Source organism: Hippocampus zosterae, chromosome 4 (genome assembly GCF_025434085.1).
Source record: "Hippocampus zosterae strain Florida chromosome 4, ASM2543408v3, whole genome shotgun sequence".
NCBI lineage: Eukaryota > Metazoa > Chordata > Actinopteri > Syngnathiformes > Syngnathidae > Hippocampus > Hippocampus zosterae.
The window spans coordinates 46658-65790 of record NC_067454.1 but is presented as its reverse complement, the minus strand read 5'-3'; the positions used below and the strand labels follow the sequence as shown (position 1 = coordinate 65790).

Genomic DNA, 19133 nt, shown 5'->3' with positions numbered 1-19133 from the left:
TTTTTAAAGTGCTGAATTCATGTTCATACAATGAAAAAGAACAAGAAATAATCGGAGCCAAAGACACTTCCGAAGCTCGCTTGAGAAGGAGCCGGCCGAGATCCTGCGGGACTCGCGGTTCCGGACAGTGCCCATAGCCGACCGATAAATCCACGCACCGAGCGTTGGTTGTTTTAAACAAACACAGCCGAGTTGAGTTGACAAACGGCTCAGACAATTGGAGAAACCTCAAGTTCGATCCCGTCTGACTGACTCCAATGGGAAGGCGAGCGGATTTTCTTGAAGCGCCATTTCTCAAAAGCTCACCTGAGGGCACCTCGACTGCTCCAGAAAGCCTGGCCCACTCGCAAAATTCTTGGCGCCGAGCACTCGGGTTCAAGCGGCCATTCCGAAAGGCGTCTTTGTCGACTGAAACGTGGACTGTACTTGAAACCTCCGTCCAAGTGCGTTTCGGCCCTCGCGGCTCCCCGATCGCTCGTTTGAGCTCGAGACGCGGGTGGCTACGTCGTCTTTGGCAAATCAGCTCCGGGGCCGGAGGGACCGACCGGGTGGGCTCGGACAGTGGGCGCACTGGAAATCTCCGAGCCGACGGCCGAGTCGGAACCAAGCCGATGACCGCCCGAGTCGCTCTCTGCCCCCCCAACCGCCGTCAGAGGATGAGCGCGGAGCTCGGAAGGCGCCGACGGCGGCGCCGCGGGAGTTGCGAGCGAAACGCTTCTCGGAGTGGACCGAGATGACATTGACGCGGAGGGGACGCTCCATAAACGCGGTCCTTTGTGCTAGCGCCGTTAGCCGCGGGCGGGCTAACGGCGCGGATGCCGGTGCGCGCGCCCGCGGGGCCGAGTCGAAGCCGGCGAGCGAGAGCCCGAAGACGGGTTCGGGTGGAGCGACTCGACGTTTGGGGTCGACGTGCGACTGAACGCGACACCCCCGGGCTCGAATGTTGTGCCGGGAAGCTAGCACCGGTTAGCCGCGGAGGTTAGCCCCAAACATTGAAACGTTCCACGGAATGTTTGGGACTGCGCGCGGGGATCGAGTGTGGCGCCAAGTGATCGCGACGTCCAAGACGAGAAGCCAAATCGAGACAACGAACGTTGACACACGGCGAGTGGACATTTGACGAACCAATCAGCGTCCAGGCGGCAGGAAAAAGCGACAGCGACGGCAGCGGCAGCAGCAGCAGAAGAAGAAGCGGCAGCAGCGGCGAGGCAAAACCCAGAGGCTCAACTTGTCAGCGCTGCATTTTGCTCTCTCGTCGTCGCGGCTCCAAAACGCTCGCAACGGCCTCCTGCACACGCATCGAACTCGACTGCATCTTGCGGGGTTTTAGGCGTCAAAACTGTCAGCTTTAATCAAAAGTCTGCCTGGGCTCGGAAGCGTCATTGTCGTCACTTCCGTCATCATGACTTCAGAATAACAGCGACGCCCCCCGAGGCCAGCCCGAACAAAACCCCACCGCGACAAACAAAAGCGCAACCAAAAACAAAACCAAAAAAAACAAAGAAAACACAACTTTTCCGAAAGAGCTTGACAATTTGTGTGGTCAAGGTAAAGGCCACTCCGTTTCCCGTTTACCGCAAGGGAAGAACATTATCATTTGTTTTGAAGCCAAAGAAACTTTGAAAGAGAATACGTGTCGGGGTTTTTTTTGACAGTTGATTTGGTTCTAGTCGCCTAAGTCATTATTCAGTGCTTTTCCATCCACAGATTTTTTTTAGGAAGGAAAAATGCACGTTTTGTCTGGAAACAGGCTTTGCGAATGAACAATGACAGGACCGGGTACCACGTCGCACGTTTTGACCGAATATTACATCACACGTCCATACCGTAGTTACAAAAAATAGAAGAAAAAAAACACGAAACAAACCTTCATTATACATTGAATAATCATTCTTGCCAAGTTCCATATCCACAAATCCAGATGGAGTAATTCAAAACCTTTTTTTTCAAGCAGAAACAAAGCAGGATCTGAGTTCTCTTAAGAATTCCAAAAACAAGAAAGCTGTTCAGACTCTGGCTATATGCTCCTTATTTGATTTTCTTTTGTTTAAAAATCCCATGGCTTCCCTTTTTGTTGGAATGTTTGTAATAAGTACATGTATTAATAACGCGTTCGTTTTGTTTTCCGTCTACTGAGAATTGTATTGTGACTTGTTCAATAAAGATTGTTTGGGGGAAAAAAGTTGCGAGGCAAACGTTCAAAAATAAAAAGCTGTTCAAACGAAGTCCATCTCCCCTTTTTGCCCATTCCGAACGTAGAGCAATCCATCCAAAACCTACACAAGGTTTGAATTTTCCTGTTTTTTGTTTTTGTTTTTCCCTCATACGTACTTTAATATACAACAGTCAAGTATTGACAAGTAGCCGCCCCACGACCCTCCTGAAACAAGAATCAGGCGAGGCCTCTGCTCACTGGGTGTCACGATTCGGTTTAGGACCGACAGGTGGCACTGTAGGGCTCCCCTGGCAGCTGCACACCTGTTGCTCATAGCTAATCAGGCCTAGAAAAGGACTCCTGCCCGCACACTCAGTATATCAAATATATTTGGACAAAAAGGGAAACGCGCAGATTGGCAGAAAAACGTGTCCGTCCGACTTCGAGTGTCGTCTCGGCGAGTTTAGCTTAGCTGTTGTCGTGTGTGACGTCGGGTGTGTGACGTCGTTGCGTCGGCACCGATTGGTTGAAATCGTGATCGGCTGCTACGTTTGTGTGCTTTGCGTTGTGTCCGTTGCGCTTTCCGTTCGCCGCATCGCTATGCAAACGGAGTCAGTTAGCGTTCGCAATCGGCAATTTAAACGGCGTGGGCTCAAGCGTTGCTAGAACAGCGGTGTCTTCATTCAGCTCCTTTTCAAATCGTTGTTATGTTTGTCCGGCTGCAATTTGATGTTTGAACGAAGTCAATCGCGTGGCAGCTGGCCTTCATCATGCCGGCGCGCCACTTCCGGGTCGGACCTTTGGGACTTGTAGTTCTTTTGTTCGAGTTGACGTGATATGTTTGCGATGTATGGTTTCTTGCGTTTAAAATAATGGCTAATGATGACGATGATAATACATAGTGACATCGTGGTTGGTTAAAGTATGTATTAAATGTGTTTATAAAAGTATAAATTAATGTCAATTCTATAGCTATTTACATCGTGATGCAGAAAGATGTATTTATTTTTTACTGCATTTATGTGTTTTCGGTTATTACCTGCTTCTGCAACTACTTCTGTTACATCTACTACTACTACTTCTGCAAAGTGCTCCACTAAACAAAGCGTATGATGGAAAAGTGGTTAGGACTGTACGACTGTCCGTGTTTTATGTGTTGTGTTGTGTTTATTATTTTACTTGATGTTAACTGTTTTGTTAAGCTATAGCTATATTCGGTCCCGGCCACGTCCCGAAACGTGGCCGGGACCGAAATAGCTGGAGGGGGACATCCTCGCCGCCCTCTAGTGGTCTTATGATGCAAGTGACAAACAGACCGCTTGGATTTCTTTTTTTTTTTAATCTGTGATCGACACGTGCACCCCGGGAAGCACTCGAGGGCGCGCGTGCGTGCGTGCGTGTCAGGTCTCGCACCCGCGCAGGCACGTTGGAGTGAGTTCAGTCATCTCCTCCGCACAAGCTGAGCAAAGCCTTCTGGTAGTCGCCCTTGGTGTGCTCCTGAAAGGAAACGAGAGGAAGCTGAAGACCAAGAGAGAGAAGATTTCTTCCGGTCGACCGCCTACAAGCCCCTGGAAGGTCGGCACCGGCGAGGCCTAAAGGCCGTCCCCCCCGCGACGAAGCCTCGAGTCCAAAGTGGCCTCCGAGCTTAGCGATGCCATTGAAAATCGCGCACCACGTCGCCCGTGGTGCGGAGCGAGGCCCGAGAGAGTATCTCGCTCTCTCTCTTTTCGGACCTTGCCAAAAGCCCGCGTGGGCCCGAATCACGCGAGGCGAACGGCGGAGCCAGAGGGAGGGGGGGGGGGGGGGGCCTGAGCTCGGGTCGCGAGCGAGCACGCGAGGCGCCGCTTCGAGTCCTCACGCTGATGGCGCGGTAGAGCGAGCGTCCGTGTCGCTTCTTGAACACGCTTCTGATCTTCATCAGGTCCACTTGGCATCGAGACACCAGGATGCGAGTCAGCACCTTCTCCTTGGCGCCTTTGCCCTGAAAGCGGCGCCGAGGTCAGACGGAGGTCAGACGGAGGTCAGACGGAGGTCGCTCGCACGCCCGGCCGCCGCATTACCTTCATGGCCTCGTTGAGTCTGTCGGCAAAGTACGCCTGCTTGTCCTCCAAACATTCCACTGCGCACACACATGCACACACACACACACACACGTCAGCGCCGCGCGAGTTTGCCACGGAGGAGGCGGGGGGAGGAGATGGGGGGAGGAGACGGGGGGAGGAGACGGCGTACCGAGGGCCAGGAAGGATTTTTCCAGGTCCCCTTTGACTTCCTTGCCGATGCTTTCCTTCAGGTCGTACGGACTGTAGCTCTTGTAGCGCTGGAAGACTAGCGCGCGCGGCGGGAGGGAGCGTGAGGGGGGGCCAATGGCGACCGCGCGACGGACCGGCGCCGCTCACCTCGCCGCAGGTGGGGGGCGCTCCTCCGCGTCAGAATGCCGATCCAGACGGCCACGTCGGTTCCTTTGCGCTTCACGCCGGCTTCGTACAGGCTCTGAGGTCGCAAAGGGGGTGGGGGTTGGCAGAATGAGTCGCGGATGGACGGACGGACGGATGGACGGATCGAGCCAACCTTGGCGTCGTCGTCGATCTTCTCGTAGTCGATGACGTTGGAAGGCTGGTCTCGCGTGGTCTGAGGGCAAGCCGAGGGGAGTTTGGCGGCACGAGTGGCGGCTGGCGCCCGTCGCTGCGGAATCGGGGGCCCACCTGAATGAGGGCCAGGAGCAGCTTGGCGAAATCCCCCGACGTGTCTCCCGCCACGTCCTTCTCCAGCTCCTTCTTAAACACTGAGGACAAACACGCAGAGGGCTGGGCGGGATGGAGGAGGGAGGGGGGCCACCTGGCATCCCCCCAACACGCCGCTGCTGGCGCTACGCCGGGGTGAGAGGGTCTGTGCAAAACGGGATCGGCTGCGGCCGCATCCGCGGATCGCCTTGCCCCCCCCGCCCCGTCGGCACACGCGTCGCGCTTCCGTTGACGTCTCGATAGCGGCGGAAAAAGCATTTTGGGCCGTCGACGCCGGGGAAGGTGGTTTTCCTCGTAGCTCGGCGACATCTTTGGACTTTGGCTTTGGCGCTGGCATCCGTCCGGACTGACGGACGAGCCGAGCGAGCATTTCTTTCGGCCTTTGGCGACGCCGACTTCCGGTTTGGCGAACGCACGCGCGCCACCTTGCCCCGTGGGGACGCCCGAGCGAGAAAAGCCCCAAGTGAGCCGCTCACCTTCTCGGTAGACTTTTTGGATGTCGGCCAGTTCTCGGTCGCTTCGGGAGCAGACGATCTCGATGAGCGTCTCCTCGTCGGTTCCCAGGCCCTGAGCGGGGAAAAACAAAAACCATCGACGGCCCCCCTTGACTTTTCAGACATGCGCAGTTTTGCGGCAGGCGTCGTCGTCGTCTTCGTCGTCGCTCTAATCATTCTTCTCGTCACATTCATGACCTGCGTCGCCGTCGTCGTCTCCAATTTTTGTCATTCTGGTTACGGTCTCCGTCACGACCGCTGTCGTCGACATCGCCGTCACGGTCGCCGCGGTCGCCAACGGTAACCGTTTGTCGGGAACGTGCCTTCATGGCCGCCTTGAGCTCCAGGGCGTCGTACTGGGCGGGGCTCTTCATCAAGCCCAGCATCAGGGCCTCCAGGGATCCCGACAGCGCCCCCTTCAGGGCCGTCTGCAGGTCCTGAAAGACACGCCACGGTGTCACGCGGGGCCCCGTCCCGGCGCGCCCCCGTCCCGCGGCCGCACGCACCTTCTTGGCCAGGCGCTCGTACTCGAAGGCGATCTCCCGCCGCTGCTCGTAGGACCTTCGCGTCAGAATGTCGATGACGCTTTGCTCGTCGACTCCTGAAAAGGCAAACGGCGGAATCTGCGCTTAGCGCGCGGGCCTCCCGCCGCCGAGCCGCGGGCTTCCGTTCCGGGGCTTCCTTTTCCACGCCGGCGTTTGACGCTCATCGCGACCTTTGCTCCGGAGGGCCGCGTCCAGACGTGCGGCGTCGCCGATCGGGTCGAAGTCTCGGAAGGCCACCACGGTGGGAAAGACTGGCTCCGCCTCCTGCGGGGGAACACGAGGTGGCTTTTGCGCGACGGGCCCGGCGAAGAAGGACTCGCCGCTTCCTTCCTCGTCGCACTCACCGCGCCGTACGACAACGTCAGCTGACCCAGGAACTCGGACACCAGCGCCATCTCGATTGGGACCTGCGCGGGGGGAAAGGCCGTCTTTGGTTTCTTCTTTGCCGGCGTCGCCGGCGGTCGGTCGGCGATGACCGGCGGTTTCGGGACCGCGACCCCGCTCGGAGGAGCGCTCGTTTGAGACCAGCAAAAGTACGTTTTCCGTTTTGATCTCATAGCGACGCGCCGTCTCTCGCGGGGAAAAATCGGCACTCCCGCCCCCAACGCCCCCCTTTCTGATCAAAGTCCAACGTAACCGCGACAATAAAGCACCTTTGACGCGTTTGCACTCTGCTGTCGGGCGCGGCTTTGCTTTCTGGCGCCGGGCGGGGCCGCGAGAGCCGATAAGACGCCATAAAAGCGAACGGACGCACGTTGACTTTGGAGCGGCGTTTCCAGCTTTGAATTCAGAGTTCACCGCGAGCAGAAAAGAAGATCAAATCTTCCAGCTGCTCAGCCAAAGTCGTCGGCGCCAAATGAAAACGTCGGAGGAACGACGCCATCGTGAGCAAAGCTTTCGTCAAATCAACCGATGAAAATCGGACTTTGCTTTTGAATTGCGCTTGCGACAAAAAAATGAATAAATAAAAGGGTCATTTCAGAAGGCCCATCTGACGCATCTGAAGACGACGCTTGCAAAGGATTTCCTGTCTGTGTTTGTCAAAGGTGGCTTCTTACCTTGACGGGGGCGCACACTCGAGGCGAGGAGAGCTGAGGCGTGTGTGCGCGCGCGGCGCTCCTTTAATACCGCCGCCGCAGTCACGCCCACCCGCAAGTCAGGCCTAAGCTCCGCCCCCCCCACCCCCGCCCCGCGCGTCACCGCAGGCGTTGCCGGCCGCAACCCGGACTTTGTGACGTCCCGTCCTGCCTGTTTGAGGACGGTTCACGACCAGCTCCTCTGCATGGGCGGAAACGGGTCTCGTGCCGCCTTCAAAAGGTGGGATCCCCTTTTCTCGATTCCTCCCCAGGCAAAACCAGATCGGTTTCTTATTGCTGTTGCTGAAAATGTCATTTGGGGGGTTTTTGTTGCCAGAAATCTAGAAAGAGGCGTCCGGGAACCCGAGCCGAGGAGTCGGCGGGACGAGCCCGAGCGCAAAGTGTCGCGATTCTGTTTGCGAGCAGCAGGGCGGCGCAGTCGGGCTCCCCCCCCTGCAGCCGCACACCTGTTGGTCATGAGGTCATTAGGGCTTTTCCCAGCCCGGGTCATTGTTGCTTTTGGCTGCCGTCTGGTTTGTTTGTCTGTCATGTTTCTGTTCTTGATAGTTTTGAGCTTCAGTCGTGGTTTTTGTTTGCTACTTTAGACTTTGGACTTTTCCCACGCCTACTGCCCGAAGACGGCTGGGATAGGCTCCAGCACCACCCGCGACCCTAGTGAGGATCAAGCGGTTCGGAAAATGGATGGATGGACTTTGTTTGTTGAGGATTTAGTTTTCTGTATTTTATCAAGACACTTGTTCAAGTCCACCCCTGCTCCTTCCTCCCGCCTGCTGGTCTTGGGGTCCGCCACCACCTCGCAAACGTGACGGACAGAAAGGAGCCGACTCCGCGAAAAGTTGAGACGTGATGATTTGAATACGTGCCGGCACCCGGCGCCGTAATCGGCTTAGACGCTTCCTCCATAAGTCCCGGCCGGCGCTCGCGCTCGTCATCCCTTCACGTCGGCGACGTGGACGCTGCGGTTCCGGCTCCCGGCTCCGGTCCGGAGGTGACACCATCGATCGGGTGAGGTCGACCGCGCTTCGTCTTGATTCCTTGAGAGTTGCCGACGTCTCATTCCGCTCGACGGGAATCGATACGATTGAGCCGGCGAGAATAGAGAGGGGGCCGGACGTGAAGCCGTCGGCGCCCGGTCGGGACGCTCGGCAGCAAGTTTTGCCGTCCGCGTCCACGCGGCGCCGGTATGACGAGCCTCTCAAAAGTTCATTTCGGCCGCCGCCGTTAGTCCTGCGCAGGATTTTTCTCCAAAAAGTCAAACAAAAGCCCTCCGCTCCAAATGTGGAGACGTGGCGCCTCATCCCCCCAGGTTTCTTGATCTGCGAGCGTTTGCGGGAAGACCGCAGCTGTCGGAACGGCGAAAACGGACCGGCGAGGCCGACGCTACGGAAAGCGTTTCGAAACGGAAGCGCCTCGGCCGCGGCGAAGCGCTTTCCGTCCGGCGGCTCGGGAGCCGGAGTGTTTCCGGCGCGGCTCGGCTCTCGCGGGCTCCCGTCCTTTCCCTTTGTTTGGACGGCGCTCGCAAAGGACAAAAGAGCGGCCCGAGCGGACGCGTCCGCCGCGCCGAGGAAAATGGGCCCGCTCCGGGAAAGCTCCGGCTTTTCACGCTCGAGACTCTTTCGCCCGGCGCTTGAAAAGTTCTTCTCCAGCCCCGGTCGGGCGTGCGCTCGGGCGGCTTATTTATGAATAGGCCAAATCCATCGCGTAAGCGGCTTAGCGGCTCAACCCGCCTTGACGGGCGCCACATGCCGCACCCATCGAAAAAGGGGCTGGGTTTCCATTCGGCAAGCCCCCCCCCCCAAAAAAAATAACATCGGTCAAGTGGCCGGCCGATTTTGACGGTCGACGGCGCAGCTGGAGGTGTCTTGCGGAGGCCGACCGTGAGCCGCAGGGAGCGAGCGATCGGACTTGGACACGCGGGACTGCTGGTCCTGCCTCCCCCCCCCCCCCCCCCCCCCTCCGCTCTCACTCATCCTTCAAAAGAAAAGAGCGAGAAGGTCACGATGTCCACCTTGCCCTTTTTGCAGGAAAAAGTCTTCAAGATGCTGAGCTGGCTGCTCCAAATGGTTCCCCGCCCTCCCGAGACCCACCCACCCCATGAAGCCCACGCCGCTGAGCCGCAACCTCTGACGGTCAGGCGCCATGTGCGCAAGTGCGCGCGTGCCCGCCGACTAGTTCTGCTCTGTGTGACTTTGGAATTTTTTTCCAGGAGTCTGAAGCGAGCACCCGGGACGAGTCCAAACAGGAGGCGGCGGCGGCGGTGGCGGCGGCGTTAGAGGGCGGTGGCAGGAAGGGCTCGAGCGAAGAAGGTCCGGCCCCGGCCTTTCCCGCAGCCGTGGGCGAGGAGGAGGCCACCGCAGAGGTTCGATCGCCCCCGCCGGGCGTCGGCGCTCGCCGCGCTCTTGTCTCGGCTCGCCTGAACCGTCCGCGCGCCCGTCGCGCGTGTTTTTCAGGACGCCGCGGCGGCAGGTGAGGCCCGGCGGCCCGCAAAGTCCTTGGCCGTTCCCCGCTAGGAGGGAGCCGGCCGGTTCCTCTCCCGCGAGAATCCGCAGCTTGGAAAACGGAAGGGCCGCGTCCAAACTGGGCCCCGCCCGACTCCCGCGCGTTCCCGCGGCGGCGCCGCCGTTGCTGACGGAGCCTTTTCGTGAGGGCTTAGCGGATCTAATCCCCCTCGCGGAAGCGCCGCGGGCCCGTCGGCGCGATCGGACGGACGCCGCTCAAGCGCATCCGCCGAGGGCGGCTCGGAGACTTCAAGCGGTCCATCGGGACGACGATGACGTCGGCTTTCTCACCGCGTGCCGATCATCCTTTCAGTTGCGCCTCCGGGACGTCGCGCCGAGCAATTTTCAATGCTGCCCGAAATCGAGCTTCACCGTTGCCGTACGGCGCGTCCTCGTTGCGTTGAGGACAAGTCGGAGTCCTCGGCGAACCTCGTGAGCGCGTTTGGGCAATGGGAAGAACCCACTTTCAGAAACGGACGTGGAAAGAAAGCCGCACTCGAGTGCAGGAGTCGAAGTATCTTGGGGTCTTGTTCACGAGCGAGGGCAGGAGGGAGCGAGAGATCGACGGGCGGATCGCCGCGGCGTCTGCTGCGATGCGGACGTCGTATCGGTCCGTCGTGGGAAAGAAGGAGCTGAGCCAAAGGGGGAAGCTCTCAATTTAGCGCTCGCTCTACGTCCCAACCCTCATCTATGGTCTCGTGACCCAAAGAACGAGATCCCCCAAATGAGTTTCCTCCGTGAGGTGTCCGGGCTCTCCCTTAGAGATAAGGCGGGAAGAAGCTCGGTCAGGTACGCTGGCGGGGATGGGACAAGGAACAAAACGCGGATTCGGTCTTCGTCATTCGGGTAAGGACCCTCACGACCGAGTACGTCAAACGCTCCTCCCGCTTTGACTTTTAGCCACCCGAAAGGAAAGCCGGCCGCGACTTTTGGAGCCGGCGGCGAGAGACGCGGACGGGACGACGCGGGGCAACGAGGTGAGCCGCTGCGCAATCGCAGTCCGGGCGCCGTCTCGGACTGAGCGGCGGCAATCGGAGCGTCCGCCGCGCTTTGGTCACCTGCTCTCGGCGCACCGCGCTGCAGGACGAAGTCCGGCGCGGGACTCCGCCGACGGAGAAGATGGAGAAGGATGCCGGCGAGGCGCTCCTGGCTCACATGGAGGAAAGGTGGGCGCTGGCGCCGCGCGCTTCCGTCCCTCCGCCTTTGCTCCGGCGCGCGTTGAAATACGCACTCGCCGTCCGTGACGCGAGCAGGCTGCGGCAACGGCGTCCGGAGGCCGCCCGCGCGGCGGAGGAGGCGGCCGGGAAGGCGGCGCGGGAAGCCCTTCTCCGGCTGCGGCCGGAACGTTCCGCCTCTTCGCTCATCCCGCCTGCGGCCGAGTCCGCCGCCCAGCCGTGAGTGGCCTCTCGTCCGCTCGGGACCCGGCGGAAGCGTAATCCGCTTTGTCTTCCACACCCGACAGACTTCCGAACATCCCGGAGGAGGACGGCGAGGACCGACCCGAGTAAGTCCGCTTCCCGTCCCGATCCGTCCCCGCCAAATATGAAAGGTGTTCCGCACTGACGTGCGAAAAAGCCGCGTCGCGCCCTGACTGACCGACGAGGCCGCGAGTGTCGATCAAAAGCAAATGCGTCGGTCGCTTTGCTTCTTTTCCGGGAGAAAAGGGGGGCAGCGATATTCTTCCAAAGCGAGTCCGTCGCTCGACGACCGAGGATTCGGAAAATCCAATCGATCTGGCGGTAACTCGAGGCTCGGTCGCCGAACAAATTCCACTGGCGAGTCCATCCAGGTCGCGGCGTAAGGAGAAGCGTGCTAAGGATACAACAAAGACTCCCTTATTGCACTGTGCTCAGCAGGTGCCTGCCTGAAGATGTCGCTCCAAGCTCAGCCCACGCCCTCGCCGAGAGTTCCGCCGGCCGACGAGACGGTCGGGTAAGCTCGTGGGCCCGGATCCCGCTCGGCCGCTCCCGCGCCGGAGTCCCTCAGATTGAGAGCGGGCGGCCTTTACTTTCAGGTGGCGATGGGATCAGAAGCTGCAGACGAAGGTGACGGCCATCTTCCCGCTCACCGCGAGCGGCCGTCCGCAAGTTGACGCGCAAGCGTTTGGCAGTCTTTTCCCGTTTCTCTCCCTTGCCGATTGCAGGAAGTTGCTTCACCATGCCCCCCCCCCACCCGCCAATTTCTGAGACCAAACAAATTGAACACGCCGGGGCCGTTGAACACATCGGCATTCCGGGGCCCGCATTCAACCCCATTTGAACTCATGTGGGCCCACGTGAGCCATTCATAACGTCGGCCAAAAACCAGGACTTTGGCCTTTGAGGGCCAAACCTGGGTTTTGGTCCGTGATCTGTTGATTAGCTGTTCGAAAACCGAAAGCACACTCCTTTTAAAATACAAATGTTTATTGAACACGTCCGTCTGCTCACACCGGAAAGCATCACGAGGAAGCGTCACTTCCTCGCGTAAGGAAGGCGAGAGGAGTCAAAAGGCGCATTCCAGTCCGCTCAATTTGTTCGAGACCCGAGACGCGTTTGTCATCCGAGGCCTGAAAAACGAGACGTTGGAAAACCGAGGTTTGGCTGTATTCACATCGACGGATCGCCGTCTTGTCGTGACTCTCGGTTCAAATCCGACGTAACTTTCAGTCGACTCCTACGATACTTGCATCAGCTACCTTTCGCTCAGGGAGGAGGAGGCACTGATCACAATTTCCTGAATAAATGAGCCACTCCCTCCCGTATCGGTCTCAATCCCGCCACGGCGAGTTTCTCATCGGTCGACCGAACGTTTCTGCTTGGGTCGTGCTCGCGCAGTATTTCGGATCCTTTGGCCTGACATTTTGCACAGCCAAAGGAAGGCGCGAGAGCGCAACGCCGAAATCCTCGTTGGAGCCGCCGGGCCCGTTTCGCTCGATGGCTTCGGCGTGCTCCAATGACACGTTTGGGTTTGTTTCATCGCGGCGCCGTCGGAGAACGCTTTGGCTCTCGCCGCACGGAACCTAGTGCGACGTCACGGAGAATGGCTCCATCGAAGCGGACCTCCTTCCTCCGACGGGTTCCCATCCTGACGACGAGCCGGCTGTTCTCCGGCGCTTGCTGACGCCATTGTGGCCCGGCAGGTCGGAGCCTCCCCGAGATCATCGCGCCGCCAGACCGCGCCCCCGAATTGAGGGTCGTCGACGGCGATCTCTCAAATCTCAGGTGACATTCCCTGGTTTCCAAAGTGACCCTGAGATCTTAGACCAGAAGCCCAGATCACGGCGGGGCCGGCCGTGACGGGTTCAAATCCGCACGGTCGAGGATACGCATTGAGCAGAGCCGCATACAACGATACTCAAGGCGGGTGGGGGGGTGATTTCAACCTCTCTGTCGTGATCTAGTCCCAGCGGGACGGCAGATCTCTCCGGCGATGAGGACAAAGACGAGTCGGTAAAGATGGGACCCGGTCAAGGGGACCTATTGACCGCGGAGTGAGTAGAAGCGCCTGGCGGGAGAGCGGCTCGCCCGCCTTCGCTCACGTCTCCTCCGTTCTTCGCCAGCGTCCGTCCGGCGTCGGCGGCTAGCGTCGGAAGCGTGGTGGTCCAGGACCGTCTCGCCCAGCTGGTCCGGCTCTTCAAAGGTCGTACGGAACGCCGCAAAGACCGCCTGGTGGATCCGGACGAGTCGGAGGGCCAGGAAAGTCCCGCCGCCTGTAAGTCTGAACATCGGCGCCGCCTTGAACCTCGGCCACGTTGGGAATCGTTCGCGTGACGATGACTCACGACCAAACGGCCACCTCTCAGTGTTTGACCTGGTCGCGGGCCTTCTGTTTCCGGCAAAGCTCCGCCTCCCCCACCGCCGCCTGGAGAAGACGAGATGGAAGGCCCCGCCGTCGGAAAGGAAGAGGAAGAGGCCCTTCTTCTCTTTCATCTTCTGGGGCATCCTGTTCAAATTCCCAAACGTCTTACCGTGCCCAAATGGCTCCAAGCCATCGCGGAGTTCCGGTTCCCCGCCAGCATCGACCCGTTCACCGGTTTGTATAAAGCGCACAGAGTGACCTTTCACAAATGAACGGTCATAGGAGACTCTCGCTTGGACACGTGCCTTGTACATGAGATCGTTTCGATCGCAGCTGTTTTCCACGGTGGGTCTGAGCCCCGAGCAACCGTGTCGTGGTTTTCGGTCGTCGGCAAGCGGCCAAATAACAAGCGCCGGTCGAAACCAAACCATTCGTTGGGTGCCGCAGTGAAACTCCAAAGGTATTCTAGTGAGAAGCTAGATTTGACCTTCACATCAGTGCAGGAAGCTCTCGATGCATCCAAGACACGGGTTGGAAGTAGTCTCGGGCCGGACAAGGTCAAATTTACTCTTGAAACCGTCTCAGAATGGACCGGGACAACATTCTGTTGACGAGCTGGAACGCGGTTGATGGCAATCGATGACACCTTTTGAGAAACTCTAGAGTCACTCGAGAACCCGTCCGGAAGAAGTCCGGAGGCATTCCAGAGCCAAGCGATGGCCTCTCTCGGGCCAGTCTCCCCATTTTCATTCAAGCGCGGACCCGTTAGCACGGACGATGATTTGCGAGTCGGAATCCTTCCGTGACGAGCTGCCGTGTGGGCCTGCAGACCTGGTCTACGTGCTGTGGCTGTTCTTGGTGGTCGCGGCCTGGAACTGGAACGTTTGGTTGATACCCATCCGCTGGGCCTTTCCCTACCAGACCCCGGAGAACCTCCACCTGTGGCTTCTGGTCGACTACACCTGTGACCTCATTTACATCGCGGACATCCTGGTCTTTCAGCCCCGCCTGCAGTTTGTCCGCGGGGGAGACATCGTGGTCAGGGAGCAAAGACGCAAGTTGACAACTTGCCGTCTTGTCTTTTTGCCTCTCCTTCTTCCCGTGCTGCCTGCTCCCACCTCTTACCGCATCCGTGACGTTCTGTTTCAGTGCGACAAAAAAGCCATGCGAGAAAACTACATGACCACCGACAGGTTCAAGGTACGTTCTCCAACTATTTTGGAATGTACGACGAATGTAAAATGTACGACACGAGGAATTCTAGAGATGGGCAAGATGGAACCGCTTTAGTATCGATCTAATCATTGAGAGGCATTCAAGTGATCAGCCGGTGTCACTTCAGAACAAGTCGTGTACACATCTCAAGAAAGATTCGAAGCATACTAGACCCATTCCAGGCCCGGGCGAGAAACAAATCCAGTCTCTTGCGGAAACGGCCGAGAAGCGGCCGAGCACGACCCTCGAGGCGCTCCAAAGACGCACCGGAACCCGTTTAGAAGTCCTCGCGGAGAGGCGGTCTCGGGTTATTGCTTTGCTGTCCTCTTCAGATGGACGTCATCAGTCTGTTCCCCTTGGAAATCCTCTACTACTGGACGGGAGTCACGTCTCTGCTACGATTCCCTCGTCTGCTCAAGGTGCTGAGTTGTTTTGTTTTTCTGAGATTTGCACGTCATCCGGTCTGACCGGAGACCAAAGCGATTAACGCGAGTACCACGTTTACCATCAGTACCACGTTTTCTTCGAGTTCAATGACAGAATGGAAGCGGTGATGAAGAAGGCCTACATCTACAGGTAAAGCAAGCGGCTTTCGGTTTCTGGGAGATGGACTGAAATGGGCTGGCTTGCGTCAGGGTGATCCGGACCTCCAGCTACCTGCTGTACTCTCTGCACATCAACGCGTGCCTGTTCTACTGGGGCTCCGACTACCAAGGCTTGGGTTCCACCAAGTGGGTCTACGACGGGAATGGCAACGCGTAAGGAGAACAACCGCTGTACCCGGCCAGTCTTGCCCGTCGGCGCGTAGCTCGGCCTCCCCACGCGTGAGCTTACATCTGCTCTCGGCGTGTAGCCTGTTAGCATGAGGCTTGACCCCCGCGCACGTCCACTCGGAATGCATCCTGTTAGCGTGTAGCCTGTTAGCATTGATTGTGATAGCATGCACCTTGACCTTTCTCAAATGTTCCCAAGATACTTTAGTCTCGTGCGCTTTGCTTCCGAATGCCCTTTACCTGCACCGTCGGGTTTGGAAAGGCTCGTCGAGGCAAAGCACTTTGGAGTATCAACGGAGCCGCCTTGCCTTGCTTCCCTGCGCGTGCAGTTACATCCGCTGTTACTACTTTGCGGTGAAGACGTTGATCACCATCGGCGGGCTTCCGGACCCGACCACCGTCTTCGAGATCTGCTTCCAGCTCATCAACTATTTTGTGGGCGTCTTCGCGTTCTCCATCATGATCGGACAAGTGGGTCGTAGCCGAGGATCCCCATGCGGCGCCGCCGGACCCGTCCGTCGTCAGCTCCCTAACTCCGAGCCCCGACCGTGTCTCCCAGATGAGGGACGTGGTGGGGGCGGCCACGGCCGGCGAGAACTACTACCGGGCCTGCGTAGACGGCACCGCCAAGTACATGAACTCGTATGACATTCCCAAGGCCGTCCGCAACCGCATCAAGACCTGGTACGACTACACGTGGAAGAGCCAAGGCATGCTGGGTAATGCCACCCCACACATTTGGCGCGCGTGGCAGGGCGTGCGTCGCATGCTCTACGGGTTTGGCTCACGTGCGCGTGTGTGTAGATGAGCAAGAGTTGCTGTTGCAGCTTCCTGCCAAGATGAGGCTGGACATCGCCGTGGACGTCAACTATTCCATCGTCAGCAAAGTGGCGCTGTTCCAGGTCAGCGGCTGGCGAGATCACGGACGTGCACCCGCGCTTGTAGACGCCGAGCATTGATCAAACGCGCGTGCCTGTCAGGGTTGTGATCGTCAGATGGTGTTTGACATGCTGACGAGACTCAAATCCGTCGTCTACCTGCCAGGAGACTTTGTGTGTAAGAAGGCGAGTGTCCACTGCGGCTTTTCTCTGTGTGGCCTCCATGCGGGTGGGAATGAGTCTTTGCGTTCTTATGTTTGTGACGCAGGGTGAGATTGGCAGGGAAATGTACATCATCAAGCAGGGCGAGGTCCAAGTGGTGGGCGGCCCGGACCTCGGGACGGTTTTCGTCACCATCAGAGCGGGTTCGGTGTTTGGCGAGATCAGGTCAGTCGTCACGACGAGTGCTCCGAGACTCCACCGCGGTCTGCGACGGCAAGCGGGGATGGCCGACGTTGGCGAGTTGGGAGAGATGCGCACCGGAAGTCGCCGCGGGCCGAGTGCGGAGATTCCCCCAATCGCGTCTCTCGTTCCGTGACCGATCGATCTGTCAATGTTGAGTCCCGACAACGGGACTCTTTGCGTTTGAGCTTTGGTCCAAAAGGCGTCTCGGGTTCTAAATTCTGCCTGTGCGCTTTCCTCCCAACGGCCCCTCCGCGGGGGTGGGGTGGGCGTGACAACAAGATCAAGGGAGCCACGTGGATGGACGCTTGGAACGTACGAAAACAGGACAAGATCAAAGTAAAAATTGGAGAAAGAAAGAAAAAAATCAGTGTCATAGTTCAATTTACAAGTTGAAAGGGGGTCGGAAGAAGTCCTCCCCCTCCACGTTTACGGACAAACAGATGGTACACGGGAGGGAGACGTAGACGCGGATGTTTGACAGGATTGTCCAAGGCAAGCGGAGGCGCCGACCTTGTGCTCTCCCGTCGGTCAGTTTGTTGGCGGGGGGCGGAGGGAACCGGCGCACCGCCAACGTGAAGGCGCACGGATTCGCCAACCTGTTCATCCTGGACAAAAAGGACCTGGCGGAAATCCTGGTCCACTATCCGGAATCCCAGAAACTTCTCCGCAAGAAGGCCAAGTAAGCCGGAAAGAGCCCCGGGCCGTCGTCTGCGGTCGTCCCGGCCGGCGAGTCCAGCTCATGCGTGGCGCGTCGTCCCTCAGGACCATGCTGACAAAGGACGACAAGAAGCCGCGGGAAAAGGGAGGCGGCAAAGACCCGCCCCAGGTCATTCCGGTCCCGCCCGACACACCCCGAATGTTCAAGGCGGCGATGAGGGTGACGGCGCAGGCGGGACTGGCGGGAACCTTCGCCCAACTCCGGGAGACCTACGGCCGGCCTCGGTGCACGGTGGGAATCGCCCCCCCCTCGTCGCCATTGGGGAGCGAGGGAACGGCTGAACGCATCGGCCGCATTCCCTACTCCCCAAGTCGCTCGCCGCGTCGCTCGCCGCGGCCGTCTTGGCCTTCCCAAGAGCCAAACGGGTGCAAAGGAGGAAGTGGCCATTCTTGATAGACGCCGCTCACCGGAGGACTTTTAAGAGTCAGCCGGTGGCCTCCGAGGGAGCGAGCGGGCGGCGAGACGGCTCGCCGGCTGGCTAGAAATCGACAGAAGGTTTTGTACATGGCGCCTGTGTTGTTTTTGGGGTCTTTGCAGGCTCCGCCCTCTCCTTTGCCCGCGGGCCACTCGTTGGTCATCGCCGTGACGTCGCCGACAGAAGGGGAGGAGCTTCTCTCCGTCGGGGCGGCGGCCACCGGGGACCCGGAAGCGGACGGAGCGGAGAAAAGGGAGGCGGAGGAAGTTGCCGAGTAAAGGGCTTCCCACCGAGCGGGCCGTGACTAAATGCTTTCCCGCAAAAGCCACCGTGGCGCTTTGCTTCTCGCTCCGTCCCGTGCCCGGGGCGACGACATCTTGCAATTTGTCTTGCAACAACCATTTGCCGCCGCCGCCACACCACCTTTTATCTTCCTCGCCCACAGGTTCCGTTGGATTGGGGACAAAAAAAAATGGGCATTTGTTTTTTTTAGCTCAGGTCAACGGTAGACAATCGCCCCCTGCTGACTGTTTCCAAATATCTGTGCCCACGGGCAAGACACTGAACCCTAAATTGGCTGCGGGTCAGCGTTGTCAATTCCAGACTGTTCTCGATTGCTCAAATTGTGGTCGCGCAAAGTGTCAATCGCCCTGCGTCGGAGGAAGATGACTTGTTGGCTGATGACAAGATCCACCATTTCCACACAGATGCCTCACAAACAGGGAAAATCCGTTTAGAATTGATGCCCGTTGTAACTCAATTGGGGGGAATACAAGAGAATTAAAGCGGGGATCGCCCCACCCACCCTAATATGCAAATTTGTATATGAAATTATTATTTTTTTTCAAGATAAATTAGGAGACGGAATGCCGCCAGATTGCGGAGGTCCATTGTGATGGGCCACCTTTGAACGACCGTGTGAACTTTCCTGAGCCAGCAGGTGTCGCCGTTGTTCAAAGCAAGCAACCCCCCAGTTCCGGCCGTGGCGAATTTGCGCCTGCGCGACTTTCTTCCGAGGCCTGCGACTGCAAGCGAGGCACCAGTGCGTGTTTGTTTCCGCGGAAAGGTTGGACTCGACGAATCCAGGCCGTCCACGTGACGTCACACTTTCCCCATTTTTAACCGATCGAGCCAAATTTCTGCGTCGACGAAATGGCGAATGTCAGCAAAGTATTTTTCTTGCAAAAGCACGCAGTTCTGACCAACTAGTTGCATCTCAACCTCCCTTCGGCTTTGTCTTTTGTTTTAACCTCCATGGCGTCGTATGTCAGTCGCGTGCTGACGGGTTAGTTGAGTTCCCACCCCAGAGGTTTGGGGCTCAACGATCTCCGGCCACGGCGACCACGTCGAAGTGTCCTTGAGCAAGATACGGAATCACCCAAGTTGCTCCTGCTGCCTGCTTTCAGTCGATGAATT

General features: G+C 58.3%; 2 protein-coding genes across 6 annotated transcripts; one reads left to right on the top strand and one right to left on the bottom strand.

Annotated features, from left to right (window-relative positions):
- Positions 1 to 3479: 3479 nt before the first annotated feature.
- On the bottom strand, positions 3480 to 6398 carry LOC127599960 (annexin A2-like). Its single transcript, XM_052064231.1, has 12 exons — positions 6283 to 6398; positions 6109 to 6202; positions 5900 to 5994; positions 5717 to 5830; positions 5376 to 5466; positions 4861 to 4940; positions 4727 to 4786; positions 4555 to 4648; positions 4388 to 4483; positions 4216 to 4274; positions 4014 to 4136; positions 3480 to 3652 (listed from the first exon to the last, which is right to left on the bottom strand). The coding sequence occupies exons 1-12, from the start codon at positions 6331 to 6333 to the stop codon at positions 3593 to 3595; spliced, it is 1017 nt and encodes a 338-aa protein (XP_051920191.1). The 5' UTR covers positions 6334 to 6398; the 3' UTR covers positions 3480 to 3592.
- A 746-nt stretch (positions 6399 to 7144) lies between these two features.
- Positions 7145 to 18524, top strand: LOC127599956 (cyclic nucleotide-gated cation channel beta-3-like). Of its 5 annotated transcripts, XM_052064222.1 has the most exons (28): positions 7145 to 7255; positions 7352 to 8040; positions 9060 to 9164; positions 9242 to 9394; positions 9486 to 9501; positions 10434 to 10510; positions 10617 to 10699; positions 10787 to 10927; positions 10996 to 11037; positions 11387 to 11465; positions 11548 to 11578; positions 12655 to 12736; positions 12922 to 13005; positions 13075 to 13226; positions 13356 to 13547; positions 14143 to 14351; positions 14463 to 14513; positions 14861 to 14947; positions 15040 to 15104; positions 15164 to 15286; positions 15631 to 15772; positions 15861 to 16020; positions 16106 to 16203; positions 16282 to 16365; positions 16448 to 16566; positions 17117 to 17263; positions 17347 to 17533; positions 17840 to 18524. In XM_052064222.1, the coding sequence occupies exons 3-28, from the start codon at positions 9075 to 9077 to the stop codon at positions 17993 to 17995; spliced, it is 2850 nt and encodes a 949-aa protein (XP_051920182.1). In that variant the 5' UTR covers positions 7145 to 7255; positions 7352 to 8040; positions 9060 to 9074; the 3' UTR covers positions 17996 to 18524. The 5 variants fall into 5 exon arrangements, with proteins under 5 accessions (XP_051920182.1, XP_051920185.1, XP_051920184.1 ...); XM_052064223.1 differs by having other exon boundaries at positions 7187 to 8040; positions 11390 to 11465; XM_052064221.1 differs by having other exon boundaries at positions 7187 to 8040.
- Positions 18525 to 19133: the final 609 nt, after the last annotated feature.

Coding starts and splice junctions, on each gene's coding strand:
- LOC127599960 (XM_052064231.1), bottom strand. CDS start 6,333: ATGGCGCTGGTGTCCGAGTTCCTGGGTCAGCTGACGTTGTCGTACGGC. Junction 4,275..4,387: donor AAAATCCTTCCTGGCCCTCG/GTACGCCGTCTC, acceptor GTGTGTGCGCAG/TGGAATGTTTGGAGGACAAG. Junction 3,653..4,013: donor CGCTCTACCGCGCCATCAGC/GTGAGGACTCGA, acceptor GTTTCCTTTCAG/GAGCACACCAAGGGCGACTA.
- LOC127599956 (XM_052064222.1), top strand. CDS start 9,075: ATGCTGAGCTGGCTGCTCCAAATGGTTCCCCGCCCTCCCGAGACCCAC. Junction 11,466..11,547: donor CCGGCCGACGAGACGGTCGG/GTAAGCTCGTGG, acceptor CTTTACTTTCAG/GTGGCGATGGGATCAGAAGC. Junction 11,579..12,654: donor ATCAGAAGCTGCAGACGAAG/GTGACGGCCATC, acceptor GTGGCCCGGCAG/GTCGGAGCCTCCCCGAGATC.